We start from the raw sequence: 20,881 nt of genomic DNA, 5'->3' as shown, positions 1-20,881 counted from the left end.
AAGGTACTTTTGGGAAGCCTATGAAAGATTTTCCTCAAATGGTTTACAAAGACATAGCATGAAATTGTGGTTTTTATGCAGAATCTAGAATATTGAAAGTATTTGTCACCTTTTACTTCCTGTTAAACTGAAAACATAAAAGAGGGTTTACAGAAAACGAAGGTTAAAAGATAGGAAAGTTTTCACTCTTCCTCTCAGCCTCTGGCAGCCACTAATCTACATTCTGTTTCTGTAGATTTGCCTACTCTGGACTTTTCATAGAAATGGAATCATGTAACATGTAGTCTTATATCTACCTTCTTTCGCTAAGCATAATGCTTTCAAGGTTCACCCATGAAGTAGCATCAGTAATTTATTGCTTTTATTCGTGAATGATATTCTATTTATGGATATACCATATTTTTTATCCATTCATTATTTGGTAGACAATTGAGTTGTTTGTACTTCTTGTTTCGACTTCATTACTATGAATGATAGTTCTAAGAAAATTTGTATACAGTTATGAACATTTGTTTTCAGTTCTCTTGGCTGAGGAATGGAATTGCTGGGTCATATGGTAACTCTGTTTAACATTTTGAGAAATTGCCAAACTGTCTTCCACAGCAACTGCACGTTTTATTCCCAACAGCAGGATGTGAGGGTTCCGGTTTCTCCATATCCTTGCCAACATCTGTTGTCCATTCTAGTGAGTGTGAAGTGATATTTCCTTGTGGTTTTGGTAGTCACTTATGTAAAAACTAATGATTTTAAACATATTTCCATGTGTTTATTGGGCATATGTATATTTTCTCTGATGATATGTCTACTCAAACAGAAAGAAACATTTTAAAGAAGAAAAATCATAAGATAAAATTAATACTTACTGGGTGTCTATAATGCATCGGGGCCTCTCAACTCTTATAAAATGAATAAGTAGTATTTTAAAGTCTGTTATAGAAATGAGATTCAGAGTAATTGAGAACCTGCTGAAAAGCAAGTGGTATGTTTGAGTCAAGAGTCAAATAAGATCCATGGACGTTTTCTTTGTGCCCTACATATAGCTTATCTACATTTATTTATTTATTTATTTGAGACAGAGCCTCGTTTTGTTGCCTGGGCTAGAGTGCCGTGGCATCAGCCTAGCTCACAGCAACCTCAAACTCCTGGGCTCAAGCAATAATTCTGCCTCAGCCTCCCGAGTAGCTGGGACTATAGGCATGCACCACCATGCCCGGCTAATTTATATATATATATATTTTTAGCTGTCCAAATCATTTCTTTCTATGTTTAGTAGAGATGGGGTCTCGCTCTTGCTCAGGCTAGTCTTGAACTCCTGACCTCGAGCGATCCTCCCGCCTTGGCCTCCCAGAGTGCTAGGATTACAGGCATGAGCCACCGTGCCCAGCCAGCTTATCTACATTTTCATAGATTCCTGAGACAAACACAGCTGAATGACGCATAATATGACTATCTCTCTTCTCTGGCAAAAAATAAAAATGTAAAAAACTTTCGAGGAATAATGCAGAAAAGTCTCGATTCTCTTGCTGAAATCAGCATGATGGTCAAGCTGTAGGCCATGCACTCGTGAGATCATCACATATTTCTGGTGATTGTTGGGACACCTCACTTTTTATTGATTTAAGCTATTTAGTAGGAAATAAGAAATCCATGAGCTGCCCTATGAAGGGTTTCTTATATTTGAAGATGCCATAGCCACATTCAGTGTCTACAAACAAGTCCTTAGAGGTCAGCAAGTGCTGGATGTTACGAGTACTTGGCCAGCACTTAGCAGAGTGTAGACTGGGCACATGGCAGTCACACCTGCCTGGTAGTTCTTGGGAGGCAGCCACATGCCTTGTTATATCTGAACTGATTTCCTCACTTCCACCCCGGGAACTAGCAGTATTTAACAGTATTATAGTGGATACTCAATGATAGATTGTTAAATAAATGAATAATTTTAACTGGTGCTTAATACATATGTGTTGACATATTTAGTAAAAGATAAAGAAGAGAAAGAAGTGCCTGGTGTCGAGCTCTGTGCAAGACCCAGTACGATGTATTGTCTCCTTTGCTCACTTAGGCTTCATGAAACCTGTGTTTTCGTACATGCAACGTACTTATGTTCAAGATGCCAGTAAGTGATAAAGTGGGAATGCGAACCCAGATCTGCAAAAGTACATTGTAAAATATTAAGTTAGTTACTGAGATCTAGGCACACTTTATTCCACATACTGAGGCCAAAACACAGAGTCCCAATGTGGTATCAAAAAATAAGACTTTTCCCCTTTTGCTTCAGATGAGACCTACATTGTCACAGAAGAAGATGAATAGGGGTACAGAGGATGAGCCTTTTTTAAGGAAGTGAAATGATTGATGTATCAGGTACTTTATGTGAGGAGATTTGGAGAACAACGTAATTATTTTATAACCTAATTGTGTATCCCTAAGACCTGGATGTTGTCAAAATGATAAATGTCTCAGTGACTGAGTAAATTCTAGATTGTCTGTTTTAAACAAACGTAGCATTTTAGGGGTTAATGCTACATTATTGATTTCCTGTTTTTTTAGTCAGCAGTTTTCTTTTTTAAGTTTAGATATGTTGAAGTTTGGGTATCTTAAGCTTCCAAGTGACCTTTTGGCTTTTAAGTCCCTTTGTGTCTTCTTAGTCCTTAAGACTGTGGTTGCATGCTTGCATTGCCTCTCCTCCCTATGTGAACTTTTCATTTGCCATGATGTCTAGGAACCTGTAGCGTTTCCTCCTGATTTAGCGTTTCTTGATCTACTGTTGTGTTACCCATCAATGTGCTAATTAGGGCGAGGCCTGGAGACGCAAGATAGCTTAAAGACATAGTCCTTTTACTTGAACAACTATCTATTAATCTTTTCAAGTCCTTTAATATAATTTTTGCAGTCAGCCTGACTCCCCCCTTACATCTCTTTGACAATTTTTTTTGGAAACTTTTCTTGATTCACTTTTCTTCATACCCTGATTTATAGGCAAGATACCAAGAATCTGAGAATGGTGGCTAGAAGTGGGTGTCAGAGTTAGTCCTGTTATAATCTCAGTCTCTCAACCCACCCCAGATGAGCACACAATAGAGGTAAAAAACATGTTTTCTATGCAAAGGCAGCGTTAAGAGAAGTCTAGTTCTCACTTCAACCCACTCTCCAGGTCTTTTCCTAAAAGAAATGTGCAGCCGCCATACCACTACTGGCAAAACTGCCTTCTCTGTGAACTCTCCTAGATTTTTTCTGCTCCTATCATGACACTTGACATAGTTAGCAAATGAATAAGCAAATGAATAAGGGCTTCCAACTAGGCCCCTGAAGCTGCAGTGCCCATACCTTCCTCCTGCCCTATACAGAGAAGGAAGTGTGTGGATTTCTGAACACTAAAATAAAAGATCCAAATATGAGCTAAGGGGAAAAATAAGATTTAAAATAATTGAAGTGAGTGATGTTCATTTTTATGAAGGAATTTGGAGAATCCTGTCAATGTTTAAACATTATTTCAAAGCCATAACATAATGAAAAGGAAATTTGAAAGAGAAAGTAATAGAAATTCCCAGAGTCAAGCACTGTCTTTATATTATTTTTGTACCCCTCTCTCTCCCTTCAATACCTACCTTGCATAGTGTTTCAATATGGGTGCAAAAAAAAATGGGTATTGGGTAGATGGGTGCCAAGGTAAATGGATTACGAAAAAAATAATAGCATTTCCTAATTGCTCTTACATTTAGTTACTCTGGAGTGAGTAATAGTAATGCTGTGTTTGACAAGGAGAGGCTCAAATATATGTACCTCTAAAATGCAACACAAGTGGAACTGTGGAATGTTAAAGGGTGTTCATTACAAGGTTGGGTTTTTTGGTTTTTCCCTGCCTTTCCATTGACTAACTGTGAAATCCTAAGAATATTATGTGATCTCTCCATGTTTCAGTTTCTCTTCCATAAAATGAAAATAATATTTATATGTGATTGATAGGTTTATTCCAAGCATTATTATCACACGTCAACTTCTAAAGTCTCTATTATCCAAAGGTTGTCTAGTTTGTCTTGTTAAAACTAAAGACAGATTTAGACCATGAGAGTGGACCGGCTGTACAGCACTGTGCGTCATTAATTGTATCAACTGTAAAGATATCCCAGTGATTTTATTCTAGATGGCAAATAACCACTGCCCAAATCTGCCTGAATGGTTCACCGTCTTTCTACCCTGGATGTTGTGCACCAGGGTTCCCACCCCCCTCAGTATTGACGCAGAAACCAAAGGGCTAACAGCCGGCACCACCAGGGTCTCCAGGACCCTGCTTCATTTTTGTGGATGCACAGATTGATTCCAATTAGTCCTGTCATTTCCATTCCACTTATTAATTATTTTTAATATCATCTCCACTCATACTTTACAAATAAGAAATTTGAATGTGAGGGCAAGTTCTCGAATAAACAAACATATAAATATTTATTAAAAAATAAACTACTCTATGTTTCACATGGAGCCCATGAACATAAAATAAAATCCTTGACAATTAGCCTCATGTACATTCATAGAAACATAGGTACATTTTCATCATTTATTTCCAAAACCATTATTACATTATTACTGATTTGGAGGGACAAGGTGCTGTTACTTTTTCATTCTGCAGGTGTGCCCGTGATGTTGGTATAATCATCATTGTTATAACCATTATGGTACTTATTCACTCAGAAAGCATGCATCAAGTGCCTACTGTGTGTCAGGCTTTGTGATTAATTATGGGGATACAGAGACGACCTTCCCAGATCCCCAAGAGCTCATAATCTAGTTTGAGAAGAGGGTGGAGAACAAACACATAAGCAGTTACATTGCAATTCAGGGAGATTTTCACAGTATTAGAGCGAGGAAGGAAGTGCTGCTGGAGCGCTCAATGTTTGCAGCTACTTCTGACCTAAAGAGTTAGGGGAGACTTTAGTAGCAGCTTAGATTTCACATAGACCTTAAACAATTAGGGTTTTGGGGAAGCACCGGGCAGAGGCATATGTTAATATTATAGCTATGTATTTGAGGTAAGGGAACAGTATAATTAAACTGTCAGCAGAGCCCAAGGAATGTGAGGGAGAGACCAGGAAGTACTGTCCAGGGAGCCTTCTCAGAAGGCTTGTGTGGGGAGTGACAGACCGAGCTAGGAAGTGTTTGTTACTTTTGTATAATGAAAACCCAGTAAAGTTTTAGGCATATTATGAAGAGAGCTCGTATATGCTATTGAGGTGGGTGTGTCAGCTCTTGACTGAGTAGTAGAAACCAGTTGTGAGGTGTAGGAAGACCAGACAGGAAGCTATTGCTACATGTGCAAGGAACTTTCACCCATTATATGTCACATAAGGATATATCTGGGAAATAGAGGTGTCCCATAGAATAAAACAGTCTCCAACATGGATAGCTGTCCTATTTTGAAAGCCAATTTTATGTGGGAAATCAAGTCCAGATTAGAAGACTGCTTAGGGAACATGGCGCCAGAAGGAGGACAGCTGTGTAATTCAGGCCTGTCCTCTCATCAGAATCTCTGAATGCACCTGACTTGCAACATAGGCACAGACATGAAGTCTGTTAGCTGAGGTCCCTCTGTACCGGAGAAGCTTAAAAGGGCCCCACCAGCATGGGCTCAGCACTCTTTTTTTTGGAGTTCAAGATTGACCAATCACCTACAAATATCCATGTTCTTTCCTTAGCTGAAGGTACTGAAGTACATGCTACTTACCACTCACTTTTAAGTCAGGTAACATCTGAAACAATGGAAAAGGACCCTGCTGGCAGCCAGACCATGCTGTTTCCAAATGAGCACACATGATAGTCAATCAAGCTATTCTGTGACTTTTTTTGTAACCAGAGACAAGACTCTGCACTCACAAAAATGGCTAAATATCCTCTTCTGCTGACCAAAGTGAGTAAGTGACTGCTATTTCTGTGTCAATGATAAGCCCTACCGTAGTTCTCTTGCATCCTTCATTAGGATGTTGAAGCTACTGAGTCACCAAATTGTCTCCACTTCTTCATAGCATCCAGTCCATGATGTAGCTCTGCTCTCCTGAAGGTTAAATCAGCCTGTGGGGTAGTCAGTTTGCAGTTCAACCCCCCTGGCAAGGCTATTTTGTTAGAAGGAATGAAGTCTCTACAGTCACACCAAAAATCTCGTCTACAATAGGTAAAAGTCTATAATTAAGGGTCTGTGTGAGGATAATTATTCAATAAATATTTATTGAATAACCATTGGCAAGGAGGTGATGAGCTAGTTACTAGGAACGCACATACCATGCACACATACACACACACACACACATACACACACACGGCAACAAAACACCTTTGAATCTTCCAGAAGCTTATGGTCTATGGGACAAACAAACAAAAATAATGAAAGTTATTGTTTCTAGTAACAAAGCTGAGAATATCTCCTAGGGTAAGGCTCATTTTTGTTAGACTTTGATAAATCAGCTCAAAGGCTAGGCTTCCAGCCTTTTTTTCTGAAGTTTTCTGTCTTTTAATAATGTACTCTGGATGAAATCTAAAGATGGATGTTGAAGGTGTGGGGGTGCAAGTTGGTCCCTTGCAGAGGGGAGCATGTGCAAGGGCCTCAGGGGACATGGAACATTTGAACAACTGTGGCCTGTGTCCTGAAAATGGGGAGCTGGAAGCTCTATTTCAGATAAAATTGAAAGTCATCGTCATGTATGTTAACAGATAGGATCACCCAGGGAAGCTGGTTCTCAGGGTTCAGGGTACATGGGAATTACCTGGAGAGCTGCCAAAGCAGCACCTGGGGTCTACTTCCAGAGTTTCTGATGCAGTATGTCTAGGATGGGGCCCATGAATTAGCATTTCTAATACACTCAGTTGTTGACAATTCTTCTGCCACTGGTTTGAGGACCATGCTAAGAGTAACATTCACTTGGGAAATAAACAAAAGTGAAAGAAAGAATAGAAATAAAAATGTGGCCTGTGAGAAACAGTATAGTAGAGATACTCAAGCTACATTGGTTTGAGTTCAGAAGCTATGAGCTAAGAGCCATGAAGCCATAGGCCAATGATTTAAATGCTCTACTAGTCAATTTCTCCTTTTGTAAAATAAGGACAATAAGTAATAGCACAATTTCATAGTGTTATTTTAAGGTCAAAAAAGATAGCTAAAGGAATATGCTTAGCATGGTGCTGAGTATATCTTAGGAGTTAATTTGAAGGCCAGTCCTTAAGTAATATGGCATTTAAATATAGATTAGATGAAACCAAGTTGTCAAAAGCCAAAGAGTAAGAGGAAAATCAAGCATGTGTGATAATATGGAAGGTAAAGAAAGAAGGTTTTTCATGAGGGCAAGAGTGGTTACTAGTGTCAGATGCTTTTGAGAATTTCAACAAGATGAGGGAAAAAAAATTAAACACTCATTGGATGTAGAGATAGCTGGTGACATTGGAATGGGCCATTTCAGTAAAGTGACATGGAGAGCAGAGATAGTGTCTATGAAGTCAGTATATAACACAGAGCCAGCACGAGCCAAGAGCTCCAGTGACAGTCGCTGCCATGATTACTATTATGGTTGAAAGCAGTTTGTATGTCCCTGTGTTTGCCAGCAGGCAGAAGGAAATATATTCTGCAATTCCCAAATAAATGCAATTCCATTGAACAAGCTATGTCCCGTGAAGGCTTAAATAAGCTGGAACAGAGTTTGTAAAAGCAAGGTTTCAAACTGGAAGGTGGCAGGTACGTCATGCAACTTTAACAGGGCCCTTTCTACATTTGCCGTGAGAATTAATGGCTCTGGGATACATCAAGAACTGTCAGTTCTCACAGCGGCCCCACGACTCAATTGAACTTTTAAATTCCTTGCCCAACACTACCCATTTCTCCCATGCCAGCAAAGTGAACAATTGTCTGATCTTTGGCAGCGGGAAGAAAGCTATCTTTGCCTCTTGCCAGCTGAGAAATGGTTTGTTTCCCTTTCAAACACCACTGCATTCTTCTTGCAATTTTCTTTTACTATTAAATATTTTATGACTCAGCCTCGTGCCAGTGCTCCTTCCTGGATGTCTGATAAGTGGCAGATTCAACAGGAAATTTTAATATATGGCAGCAGGTTTCATTTACACTTTTCCCACAGGAGAGGCTGCCAGAGTCGACAACCACATTCAAATGGCTTCTGGCCTTTAAAGGCATTTTGCTAATTGTAAATGCTTTTAGATTGCATCCTCAGATTCTTAACTTTTCTTATAGAATCGGCACGTCACAAACTCACTGGGGGAAGGAAAAAAAAACTGCTTAAGGAATCTGACATTTGCAAGCCAGGACTGTGAAGAATTTATTTAGGTCGACATTGTGCCTCATCATTTTCCTTCCTTAGGTGATGTTCTTCCCATCCAGAACTCCTTTCCTTGTGTCAATTAAATCATACATATTCAACACCTGGCTCCAATGCCAACACTTTGGGAAACCTTCAGAGATAACTATAGCCTGAATTAAGCTCTCCCTTTCTTTGACTATCTGCTGCAATTATTATCTGTAATAGCCAATTTAGCACTCTTGTTCCTGCAACAAAATATGTGTTCCCACAGTGTGCAGCATTGTGCTGACAGCACAGAAACCTCTATAAGTAATATTCAGGTTTGGCTCAGTACTTAAGGGGAAAAACAATCACTGTTTTAATTCATTAATAGATTAACTTTCATTGCAAAATCTGCAGGGATTTCTGTCTTCCAACCCTACGTTTTCTTCCCATTTTGCCTTTAATGAATTAACCACCACAACCTCTCACTGTGAGTTTAATTACTGTACTGATTACTTACTATGTATGCTACATGATGTGAAAAGGATACAAAACTTAAAAGCAAAGCACTCTCCCTGACCTCTCTGGGGATAGAGACCAAAACCCATTAAAAAAAATAAGAAAACACATTAACTTATGTATACCAAGTACCAGATGAGTGGTCTGGATAACTGCACAGCCCCCCTGGTCCCAAGTGATGGGACGCTATTCCTCAGGCCAGGAGCGATAGTTCTTGAGCGGAGCCCTTGACCTTCACCACGGTGCTTGGATGGCCCTTGGCACCATTTCTATTCATCTTAAGCCTAACATTTCTTTACCATTCATATCCCTCTCCTTTAGAAAATCCTTTCTCATTTTTTTGTTTTGTATTATATTTTCCTCCCTTCCCTTGCATGCTATGGAGTTGATTTTTCCCTTCACTTGTAAAATTCTACACTCTTTACCTAAATTGTTTTGGAGCTCTTCTCATGTACTAACTTCTAAACACTTATTTATTTCCCATTTTTTTTTAATATAGATTTTCATTAACGATAATACTTTTCAAATTGAACGTTTAGAAAAATGCTGAAATATAAAAAGTTCATCCTCCTATAAACACCTATTGTGAACATATCGGTGTCAAACCATCCATAAGACTGTGGATCAGAGATGTAAAGATCTGCTCTGCTCCCTGGAAGCTCATGGTCCAATCACCTGGGAGGTTCACAAGCTTATGTGTGTGGAGAGAATGAGGTTTGATATGTGGGCCCACTCTGGAGTAAGGGAACATAAAGAAAGCCTTGAAAGACAAATGGGAATTAACAGGAGTATCAGGCCTCTCCTCGTTTACTTATGCAGACATTCATCCATATAATTTTTTGAAGACAATAGCTCTGTAATGAATTTATTAACCAAATTATATTCCTAGAAACAGAAGTTTAAGTACATGCCAAAATAGTACCATATACTATAGCCAGCGTAGTGTAAATAGACTGTCTTAAAAATGGTATAGCTTTAAAATATATATATATAAATATATATATATATATATATATATATATATATATAAACAGGTTTCAGATATGTTGTATACATTCACAGGTGGTTCTACCTCGGATCACTAAGATACATCGAGGTTGTTAGGGCTGTAAATTTTGTAGTTTGACATTAAATCTTATCCATGATCTCATTCTCCCAAATGCCCCATGCTCCCCCTTTAGAACGGAATACTCTGCTGGATATATTAAAGCATGCTGTATCACCTTAGGGTGCAGACAGAAAATAAAGAATTTCACCTTACATTTGATCTCTTTTTTGTTTATGTTCTATTTTATATGTTTTGTAATATATCTTATATGTTAAAAATTAAACAAATATAGGTAGGTATACATACATACATATACTTGTAAGCAGACACACAAATATTAGAGGGTGTCATTCAAAATTATTACCATTTTTTTGTTAGGCTATGTTTGGTTGTAAGTAATAGAACATTGACTTAGACACAGTGTTCTCATTGTTTCTTTAGGAAAAGTCTAGGTAGGTGGTCTTAGAGTTAGGATAGTAACCTAGTGATTTCATTAAGGATCTGGAATTTTTCTATCTTTCCATCCACATCTTTGGCATGATGACTTTCAAGAGCAAAGTTTCAATTTAGTATTATACGGAGATTAGATGGTCAAATGCATAGGTAAATTATAAGATTTCAAATTTATAGATAATTGTATTAATAGTTTACTTATATCAGGATCAAAACCCATATTCTATTATCATTTATTATATTAAGTTATTTAAAGCATTGAATAATAATGTTTTCTCCAAATCCAGTCAAGTCATTGTGAGGAATATGTATGCATATTTCAAATTAATTTTGGGATTCTCTAAGCTATAGGAATAGGAAGCCTGAGTACATGTTAAGCCTGATATCTCTGAGCTCTCCCACCCCAGACTTTTGAAGAGCCATTTACTTGAGTCTCTGATCCTCTGTAATGTGTTCATAGATGATAACAAAAAGGGGAAATGAGTTGGTAGGATGGGGCGGTAAGCACTAGAGACAGCAGTTGTCAGATGGAAATTAATTGATTGTAATTGCTTTGCCATTGTATTGCACTTGAAGTCTGTAGCTTGTTAAAACCACTGATGATAAAATAAGGATCTCACTTTTTATGCTGTGGGTTATGTTAGTGAAAGGCTGTTCTTAGAAGAATGATCAGTGAATATCAATAAATGGATAGCAAAAAATTAAAGGAAAAGCTAACTGATCATGAGTTAATATACTCCCACAGTCAGAGTAGCAGTCAACTGTGCAGCATTTCATATTGAATTTTTTGCTCAGAGCTCTTGAATTTTAAATATTTCCCACATAAAGAGAGATTGCTTCTGTGTGACTGTTTATCACATACTGTCTTGAATATCAGATCTTCACTGTAGAGAAGATCTTCTGGAAAATAGAAAATGTGTCTGTTTTGCAGAGCCTTTATTTTATGCCAAAGTATTAACAGGCAGATATTTTGAAATGGAAAAAATAAGTTTACATTTTAACAGCAAAAAAAAAAAAATGGTCACACTATATGAGTAATAAGTGAGAGTCTCTGTAAATCTGAAAACAAGTATACTAAAATTATAACACCAATGTGAAATTATATTTAACTTTTTGCTCTAAAAGTAACATTAACTTCTTTAAGATTGTAATGAGGTCTTTAATAATTATTTTTTTCACCCATAGCATTTAAACTGTTGGTGATGTCAGATCAGATTTGTTGGAGATAGTTTTGTGAGCACCAATTTTCATTAAGTCTCAACCCCTGCCCTCAAGGAACTCACAGACTAAAAGGACAGATAAAATTGTGAAGAAAGGAGTACTTGCAGTGCTGAGTGCAGCGATGTGAGTGATAGAGGCACTATGGGGGCAGAAGAGGAAGATCGTCTAAGTTCTGGAGGACTATTAGTGTCTTCCAACAAAGAAAAGTGTGGAAGAGAAGGGTGGTCCTAGAAGGAGTAACGTGACAGCCTCTTGGTATTTGGGGGAAGTAGATTATTAGTTGAAAATTAAGTTGTGTAACACTTTAGGCTGCAAGAAGAGACTAGACAGACAAAAATGCAGATGCCCCCTGCCCTTGTAGGCCCAACTAAGAGTGTGGAAGCTATTCCCACAGCAGAGCCCACTGAGGGTTTTTAGATGTGGGAGAGACATGACTGAGTTTCCTTTTAGGGTGGTCACTCTTCTAGCAGTAGGGATGATGAGCAGGAAAGAAGCCCATTGTGACCTACAATTACTGTCTTAGTTCATTTTCTGTTGCTATAACTGAATCCTGAGGCTGGGTGATTTATTAAAAAAAAAAAAAATGTTTCTTAGAGTCCTGGAGCCTGGGGAGTGCAAGGTTGAGGGGCTGCATCTGGTGAGGACCTTCTTGCTGGTGGGGACTCTTTGCAAAGGTAGTGTAGGGCATCCCATGGCGAGGGGGCAAGTGCATGTCAGCTCAGGTACCTCTTCCTCTTCTTAAACAGCAAACAGTCCCATGACCCTGATGACCTTATCTAATCCTAATTGCCTCCCTGAGGCCCCACTTTCAAATACCGTCCACATCTGAATCTGAAGATTGAGCGTCCAACACATGAAATTTGGGGGACACATTCAAACCGTAGCAGTTAGTAAGCTGGTATAATACTGCCATGCAGTTGAACATTATTATTAATCTAGATATATGAAAAGGAAATTAAAGAGCATAAACGTTGAATAACTTTTTCATCTTTCACTTCTTAAATATATTTTTTTCTTGAATGTGGCAGTAGAATTGGTGCTAATACTTTAGTTGCCTGAAACTCCACAACTAGAATAATGTCTGGGTGTGGTGATAGAGTCTGTATCCTGTAGATAGCACATATTTATGGTTAGTTTCATATGTGGGAAGCAGATATGCATGTATGGCTTCATTTAAAGATGTAAGTAATTATGATTTTAAAAATACATGTTTAAGATAATGTTAAAAAATGACGATAATTGGTCCTGTTAAATATTTACCAGAAACATTCTTCATTCTTCACATTTGAAAATCTGTTTCAGAATTTGGAACATTTGCATTTTAATTACATAATAAAAGGAGAAAGTGAAAGAATAATTGGCTTAACCATTAGCCAATTATAGCTGCAACTAAAAAAAAAGCTAAACTGACATGGTTTCCACAGAACAGTCACAATATACATTGATCAGATGTTTAGTGTCATTTGGCAACAATAAAGGGAAGGGAATGTTGTTCCAATCCTTCAGACATGTTTTTTAAAACTGAAATTAATGACAGCAGATTTGGGGTGTTTGACTGAGGATCATTCAGCTTTTACTGTTCATGTGTCCTTAAATGGCACCTCTGTAGAGCGACTCCAGTTGTTAAAATCTGGTGGAGAAATCAGACAGCTGAGCACAGTGGGTTATAAGCAGGTGCGTTTGGCCAGTTCCATGGAGGACCGGTTCTGTCCGGAGTCCCCGAGGTCAGAGCCCGTGAGCAGGCCTTGACGCACGGACAGGGGCAGGGACAGCAGTTGCGGGTGTCAGAATGCACCGCTGACAGCATCTCCTTCTGTGCTTTCCTCCGCAGATACGACGACATATTCCACGGAACGATCCGAGCACTTCAAACCCTGCCGAGACAAGGACCTTGCATACTGCCTCAACGATGGCGAGTGCTTCGTGATCGAAACCCTGACGGGATCCCATAAGCACTGCCGGTAAGCCGCTGCGGCCGGGCGGGCGGCCAGGAATGCGCCCACTGCAATCCCGCACCGTTCTGGCAGAATCCAGAGTCTTAATATGCAAAGGGGCAAGGCTGGTATCCCTTTAGCATTTGAGGACGGTAACAGGGAAACAAAACAGATGAGGTTTAAGTTTTATCTGACCAAGGAAAGGAAGATTTATTTTTATATCTATCAATTTAAGGGAACTAATTATTTACACTCTTTAGAAGCCATATTTATGGCTTGAGACTTAGGCACCTGCGCTGGTTCTTAGAAACAATCCGTTCTTGAGAACCTGCAGATTGGCAGAGGAAGCAAACTGCTTGTAGATCTAGAGTCTCAGTGTTACTGTGAACCAAACCCAAGAGACTGTAACTGTGTCCAGAGAAAACTGCATTTTATTTTGATTCTGTCTTCCTTTATTAATTTCAATCCTTTTCTTTAACACCTCTGATGATGAAACACTCCCCAGCAAGGTGTTGTAAATGAAATCTTGGTGCTGTTGTAGTCTAGGTAGAGAACTACTTGGAGGAGATTCCCAGTAGAGATCAGGAAGGTGTTTAATTGATTTTTAGAGACATAAGTTTATATAACTGCTAAAAATAAAAACAAGTGGAGATAAATAGGGTACTTGTAGACACTGCAGCTTTAAAGCTCAATAGAAGAATCAAATTATTATCCAAAAAATATTTCCCACCAAGCTTTTATTTCTAGCACTACTGTGGTAATTTGTTTTTCCTTGCAATAGTATATGCTTCAGTGATCATATATATCCACACCCCTTCCCTTCTCTTTATTTACTCTTCTCACATGACAAGGTTATTAAATTAATTATTCTGATCGTGAAGCATGGAAAATTATGACTTTTTTCTCTATATTGCTATTATAAAACTTTATTTTTATGTTGTTTTATTAAGATGATGCCGAGAAATGCATCTCATAGTTACGAACTTGGACCATGGCAGCAAATCCTGCCTGGCTCCAAGAGCCAGTTTCCGACCATGGGGGGATCTGTTGCCACAGTGGGCAACGGCACAGACTGGGAAGAACTGAAACATGATGGAAGTAGGTCTCTGTAAAAGTTCCCATATGTCCTGTGTCAGGGAAAACAGAAATGTGACCTTTCCTCACCCTTGACATGTGATGTTCGTGTTACTTTAGCGGTATCGTAACATTTACCCCAGTTACAAAATTTACACCCTATTCCTTTCCTCTGCAAATCTGGGTTGGGGAGGAAGGGAAGTGGAGATTGTTCCTCCTCACACTCTGCTGCTCTCCTTATATTTATTATGCTCGTGAGGGCACAGGGGAGAAGCACACAAGTGACTTTGAGACCTCAAAGGAAAGTCCAAGAATGAGCTACCCCTTCAAAGCATGATGTGCGTCCAAGCTCTTTTAGAGCAATCGCGCGTTAAAGGTAGCTTAGCCAATCTAATGGCATCAACATGTGGAGTGAGCAATGTGTTGAATAAAGTTTGCATTCTTAATCAATTGAAGAAAGGATGAATTAGAAGTATCAGCTAAAGCAGTGACTTTCCTTGATGGTGCTTTAACCCAAGGAAGGATCAATCAGGCCCCACCACAATGCAGGCTAAGAAGAGTCATCTTTGCCAAAACTTGGAATATCAAAACAAACAAAATAATTCCTATTCTTTTTCAACATCTGGTGTTGAAAAAGACATGTGGTCTTTATTAGTTCATGGGTGTATTGATTTTCTAAGGCTGCTATAGCAAAGTACTATAGATTGGGTGGCTTAACAATAGAAATTTATTATGCCACAGTTCTGGAGGTCAGATGTCTAAGGTCAAGGAGTCATCAGGGTTGGAACATCCTGAGGCCTCTCTTGGCTTGTAGACGGCCAAGGAGATGTGTCTCTGTTTCTTCCTGTTTCCTCTGTAGATGTCTGCGTCCAAATTTCTTCGTGTAAGAACACCATTCATAGTGGGTTAGAACATACCCTAATGACCTTATTTCAACAAAATTACTTATGTAAAGAACTTTCTCCAAATCTGGTCACATTCCGAGGTACTGGACATTAATACTTCAACATAGGGTATGTTTTCTGAGACACAATTCAGTCCATAACAATGATACTCAGGTCAAGAAAAAAAAAATCCTTTGCTTTTTTGGATATGTATGTACATGTCCAATTTTTTAAACACATGAGCAGACATATATATAGATGTATAAAATATGGTTTAACTGGATGATGTTTATATATTATAGTTTAGATTTCTGTCTTCATATTTCTTGCATATTTCAGTACAGACAGCCTATTATTTAACATAGACTCACAACATAGCTAATCATGACAAAAGACCAGCCCAAGACAAAATTGGAACTCGAGTAGGTTAATAGATGCCTATAAATTTCCTACTAGTGTGTATGAATAAATCACACATCGCGTGTGCTGGCTATTCATCTCCTGGGCTTTGCTGTGAATAAAAGGCTTACATTTGTTCCTGCATCAGCCACTTCTAAAAATTCCAATGTGGTTATTAATAATGTGCCATTTTGTACAGCACTTTATTTAAGTAGTATGTTCCATTCATTCTTCTCCTATTCAACAAATGTATATTGAGTACCTCCTACCACCAAGATACTGTTGAATAAATACATACAGAAATGGATTTAAGAATTAAATGGCACAGCACTTTGTAATGTGTTTGGAGTAAGTGAAATACTTCATTGTTAGGAAATAATGAGAAAAAAGCAAAGTACTTCAGAGTGACTGGCATGCTACCACGGGTATCTTTATGACATTAGTTACTGGATTTTGTTTCAAGTGAAATAAGACACCATTTAGTAGATTGGAGCAGCAACATAAAGAAAGGCTGGTATGTGAATGTAGCTTATTAAATAACCTATTTTTTACCATGTCTCAAAAGATTGGGCATCCAAATCTGAAATAAATTAAGATTATATTTTCTAGATTTTTTTAAAAAATTATAATCCTATGATAAACTGCATCAAATATTTTTCTATGTCATGAAAATAGACCATGCTCTGACATATTTCTGTTTCCTTGTCAAGGAAGAATAGTAACAAAACTATCAAACCACTCATGATAGAGTTCCTGAAAGCGGGTACTCAAGAATAAGACAGTGTTAATCTCAGGAAAAGGTGGGGTGAAGGGGTAGGGGATCATATTTTTTCCCTTTGTAATTTTATTATTTTTTTATGTACCTTAAAATTTTTTAAGAAACATTTTTAGTATTAACAATTAGAAATTATAAAGCAAATAATGAAAATTTAAAAAGAATACGAAGGTCGTGACAATAACTTGATAGAGGGATTAAAAAGAACAATAAATAAATAAACAATGAAAATTGATTTTTCTGAATTTCAGATATATTTTAAAGTCACAGATCATCCACAGGCTAACTAGTGAAAACAGACCCTGATAGATAGTGGGACTGAGTAGAGAACATGATGGTTCATAAATCGGAGGAAAAATGAGGCACTGATGGTTCAATAAATGGTTGACTTTCAGGTAAACAAGATCAAAAGTATATTTTTACCTCTATTTCTACATGCCAAAAGTTCTCAGTTAATTTAAAGTTAATGTAATAAATAAATAAATAAGGAAAGCCTAAGGGAAGCAATAAATAAAATTATGTATTTATTTATGTCAGCAAAGGAGAGGAACTTCTGAGCCCACAAAAGGCAATAGAAGGGAAAAAAAAAATAACTTTGACACAGCATTGTTTTTTGATCTGAATGTCATTAATGAGAAACAAAATCAAAAGACAAGCTATGAAGAAACTAAACATCAAATATGGCAAAGAATTAATATCCTGAAGTCACCGAGGTCAATAAGGGTAAGGCTGAAATAACATCTCAGTAGGGAACTGGACAAAAGGGAGAAAGTACTCTTCCTAAAGAGGAGTGCAGATGACCAATAGCATGAAAGGCACCAGGCCTCACAAAGAAATGCAAATTAGGCATTTGGGATTTTTTTTTTCTTTTTAATTTTTTGCCTATCACATATTTAATACTTTTTAAAAGTGTGAATATGCAGTTTGGTAGGGGTGCAGTGAAAACATATATTCTTATATATTATTTCAGGGAGTGCACTTGGTTAAACAATTTCTGCAGACAACATTTCAGTGTATTTCAAAAGCCTTATATTATTTCTAAGAATCTTGCCTGCAGAAATGTATGTGAAGATTTTTTTGCAGAGATACTTACCACGGGTTTATTTGTAATAGCAAAAAAAGTCTGAATTTAAATTTCTGTATAAATTAGAATATATCTTTACATGGGATGGATTTTCAAAATATTTTAAGGATTTGAAAATGCTCATTATATCACGTTATGTTTGAAAATCAAGATATAAAATTCTCAAGTTAAATATACAATAGGATCCTAATTCAGAGAAGGAACTAAATGAAAAGGCTAATAGGATTTACAACTATTATATTTTCTTCTTTCAACCTTATGAATTTTCTGAGATCGCTACATTACACATATATTTCATTTATGTAACATCCGGTTAAGACACTTGACTCCTGCTTCTAGTCTTTCCATTAAGAAATATAGATAGTGTCTCTGTCTCCATTAAATCAAGGTCATTATAGTTCTCTATTATTAGGCTGATAAGAGAACTTTCAATTAAGCGCTTCCAAATTAAACACTACCAAGTCTATTTGAATGTGTCTGCTCATTCTTTTATTAATAATTCATTTGTACTTTATAATTATTCTTTTCCATGTTGAAGCATGTTTTGAAAACTTAAAAGAATGGATTTAATGATACGTAGCTACATCCTACAGAAATGAAGCTGGATAGAGAAGGAAAGCAGGTCACTAGAATGAAAATATTCCAAATAAAAGGATATTTTGTGATCTATTTATTTTCATATCATTTCTGGAAAGTTTAAGAACTTGGGAAATGGTGCTATCGATAGCATATTTCACCAGAGTGAAACAGGTAGCCATTGTCACTGAAAAGATTGCTAGACATTTGAATGGGCCAAATGTGTTTTAAGGCCAAATTCAAAAGTTAAAAGGATGTGTTTCTTCCGAATTGAAGCTCATTAAATGTTTCACCAGCCTTTCTTCAAAAATGGATTTTCAAAACTTTGGAAAGGATAGCATTTGAGCTGAATTTGACCTGTAGTGATCATTTCGGAAATCTATCAAGCAATTCACTTGAAGATGCTTGAATCATTTGAAATATAGAACTGCTAGAAAAAGAGTAAAGCAGTCCAGTGGCAGCCATTGCCCGGGGTGATGCTTCTGTAAAGGGGCTGATGGACGGTGCAGCAGTCTGGGTGACACGCTGATGGGAACTGGGGAGAGGGGGCAGCAATTGAAAGGGGGAGGGGAGCCCTCCAAGTAGTTGCTTCTTCTTACTATGTCTTGCTCTCCCTGAGTAGGCTTTGAAATCAAAGCTTCCATTTTTAAGAGAATTGATTGGGCACAGTGTAACGACATCTCTATGATATAATATATAAAATTACAGGGCCATCCTGGCTAGTGCTTTGCTCTGTCACTTTGGAGGTCCATTAACTCTTCCACCCAGCGAGGGTCCTCTTTATCAAATGGTTCTCCAGTAAGTGCTCTGAGAGCAGCAGCTAATGATTCCCTGTGGTTGAAGCAAGTCGGAATGAAAATGGAGTTTTGGCACACATCCCTGAACTCCATTGACAGGAGGAATGAAGGCTGAGATATCTATAAATCAGGCCTCGCTGCAGACTCCCTGCAGAATGGTGTTCATACCAAGGTTAGGAGCCTTAGAAGAATTTTCAGGATCATCAAAGAAATATTCAAGAGAATATTTGTCACAGCCCAGACGTAATTTAAGTAATTTGCAATAGCCATATTTATAAGAGGTGGTCTCGTGATTGCTCTTGACAAGAAGAAATAAGCCAAGTTATAATGATTCTTCTCCTCCTCTATAGATGTAGGTTGTCAAGATAGTCTCATTAACTCAGAGGGCAAACAAACACACACCACTACCACCACAGTGAACGTAATTTTTTTAATTCTGTGATGTTTTTGCATAGGTTTACTTCCTCTAGTTTAACCTCTTTGTATTAGAGCCCAGCTGGTATGCTTAAAGGCTTATTTAAATATCATGCCACAGACCAGAAAAGCACAACTGATAAAGAGTAAATAACATATCATTTAGTTATTGGTCAAAATTGTTACCTTATTTTAATGTTTTCTAACATGATTGGCAGTTCTAGCTGAAGCATGAAATGGTGTTTCCTGAGGAAGTCATTATGATTTGCGTTTGTTGTTCTATCTATGAATTGACATAAATTTGTTTTTTTAAAATGTCTTTCCTGTATTAAGTTGGGGTAGGTACAGGAGGCAAATATGAGTGTTCAAGGCTGAGAGACCTGAATTAAAATGTCTTCTCAGGCTTCTGTTGGCCGTGTGAATTTTTGCAAGTCATTTCACTGGAACCTTCAGTTCTTTATTAAAAAAAAGAAAAAAAAAAGGCTAATACCTGCCCCAAAAGGTTGATGCCAGATTGAAAGCAATAACATATAGCAAACTACAAATGCACAATAGGTACTATGTATATATGAGATAGTTTTTTCCTCTTCCTCCCTTATGCTCATACTGAAACCAAGGAAAAGCATGTTCGCAGGAACCCTGTGAAAGAAGTTGAATGGGTAATATCTGCCTCATTTATTTAGGAGGAGACTTAGGTTTAACAGTGGGGAGGGGGCATGCCAGTGAATTCCTGTGTACTGTGTATTCTCAGGACTCAGGCTTCCTGCTGTTAATTTTGATACTTTGACAAATTAGCAATTGTCTACTATTTCTTCCATTCAGAAACCATTTCTTGATTTTCCCAGATTTTCTTCATGCTGAATGTATATAGTTTTAAGAGGAAAAAATGTTTTTCCTTTTCTACTTAATGTAACTTGCCATAATTGTGCCATTAACACAAAATGGATGTTGACTTTGTAATTCTGCGAAACAATAAAATGGCCTGTTGACTTTTTCTTTATTTTTGCAGAAAAGAAAAACATACTTCAGTGCAAAAATGTACACATTGAAAAATATTTATTTCACTTGTGGAAAATATCTGATTCAAGATAATGGACAGTTTACTTTTCTTTTTTTCATTCTTTCCCAAAATAGTTTTCCCAAAGTTTGGCTATTAGTATACTTAAGTGTTTCAAATACATAGGAACTAAAATCCTTAATGGCATAAAATAATCTGATTTATGACCACCTACAGAAAATAATAAAATAGTTTTAAATGCAGTATATATTAACATCAAATATTGAATACATTATGATGAACAAGGCATGTTTGACTTCATCTAGACAATATCAGATCGATGGCAGTTAGTACATTGCTTTGGATAAGTAGTTTTTAGCTGTTTTGCTCGGTAAGTTTTAAAACAAGGCTAGGTTTGGTATAAGTATTCAGT

At 37.4% G+C, this 20,881-nt stretch overlaps 1 protein-coding gene across 5 annotated transcripts in view; it reads left to right on the top strand.

Annotated features, from left to right (window-relative positions):
• Positions 1–20,881, top strand: part of NRG3 (neuregulin 3) — a 1,032,879-nt gene that overhangs the window by 426,761 nt on the left and 585,237 nt on the right. For all 5 annotated transcript variants that reach the window (XM_045567954.1, XM_045567953.1, XM_045567951.1 and 2 more), the window contains exon 2: positions 13,346–13,475. In XM_045567954.1, coding sequence (XP_045423910.1) covers positions 13,346–13,475 — 130 coding nt within the window. The remainder of the gene's footprint in view (positions 1–13,345; positions 13,476–20,881) is intronic.

The sequence above is a fragment of the Lemur catta genome, chromosome 14 (assembly GCF_020740605.2).
Source record: "Lemur catta isolate mLemCat1 chromosome 14, mLemCat1.pri, whole genome shotgun sequence".
NCBI lineage: Eukaryota > Metazoa > Chordata > Mammalia > Primates > Lemuridae > Lemur > Lemur catta.
The sequence above is the reverse complement of the archived record's forward strand: the minus strand, read 5'-3'. Positions and strand labels throughout refer to the sequence as shown.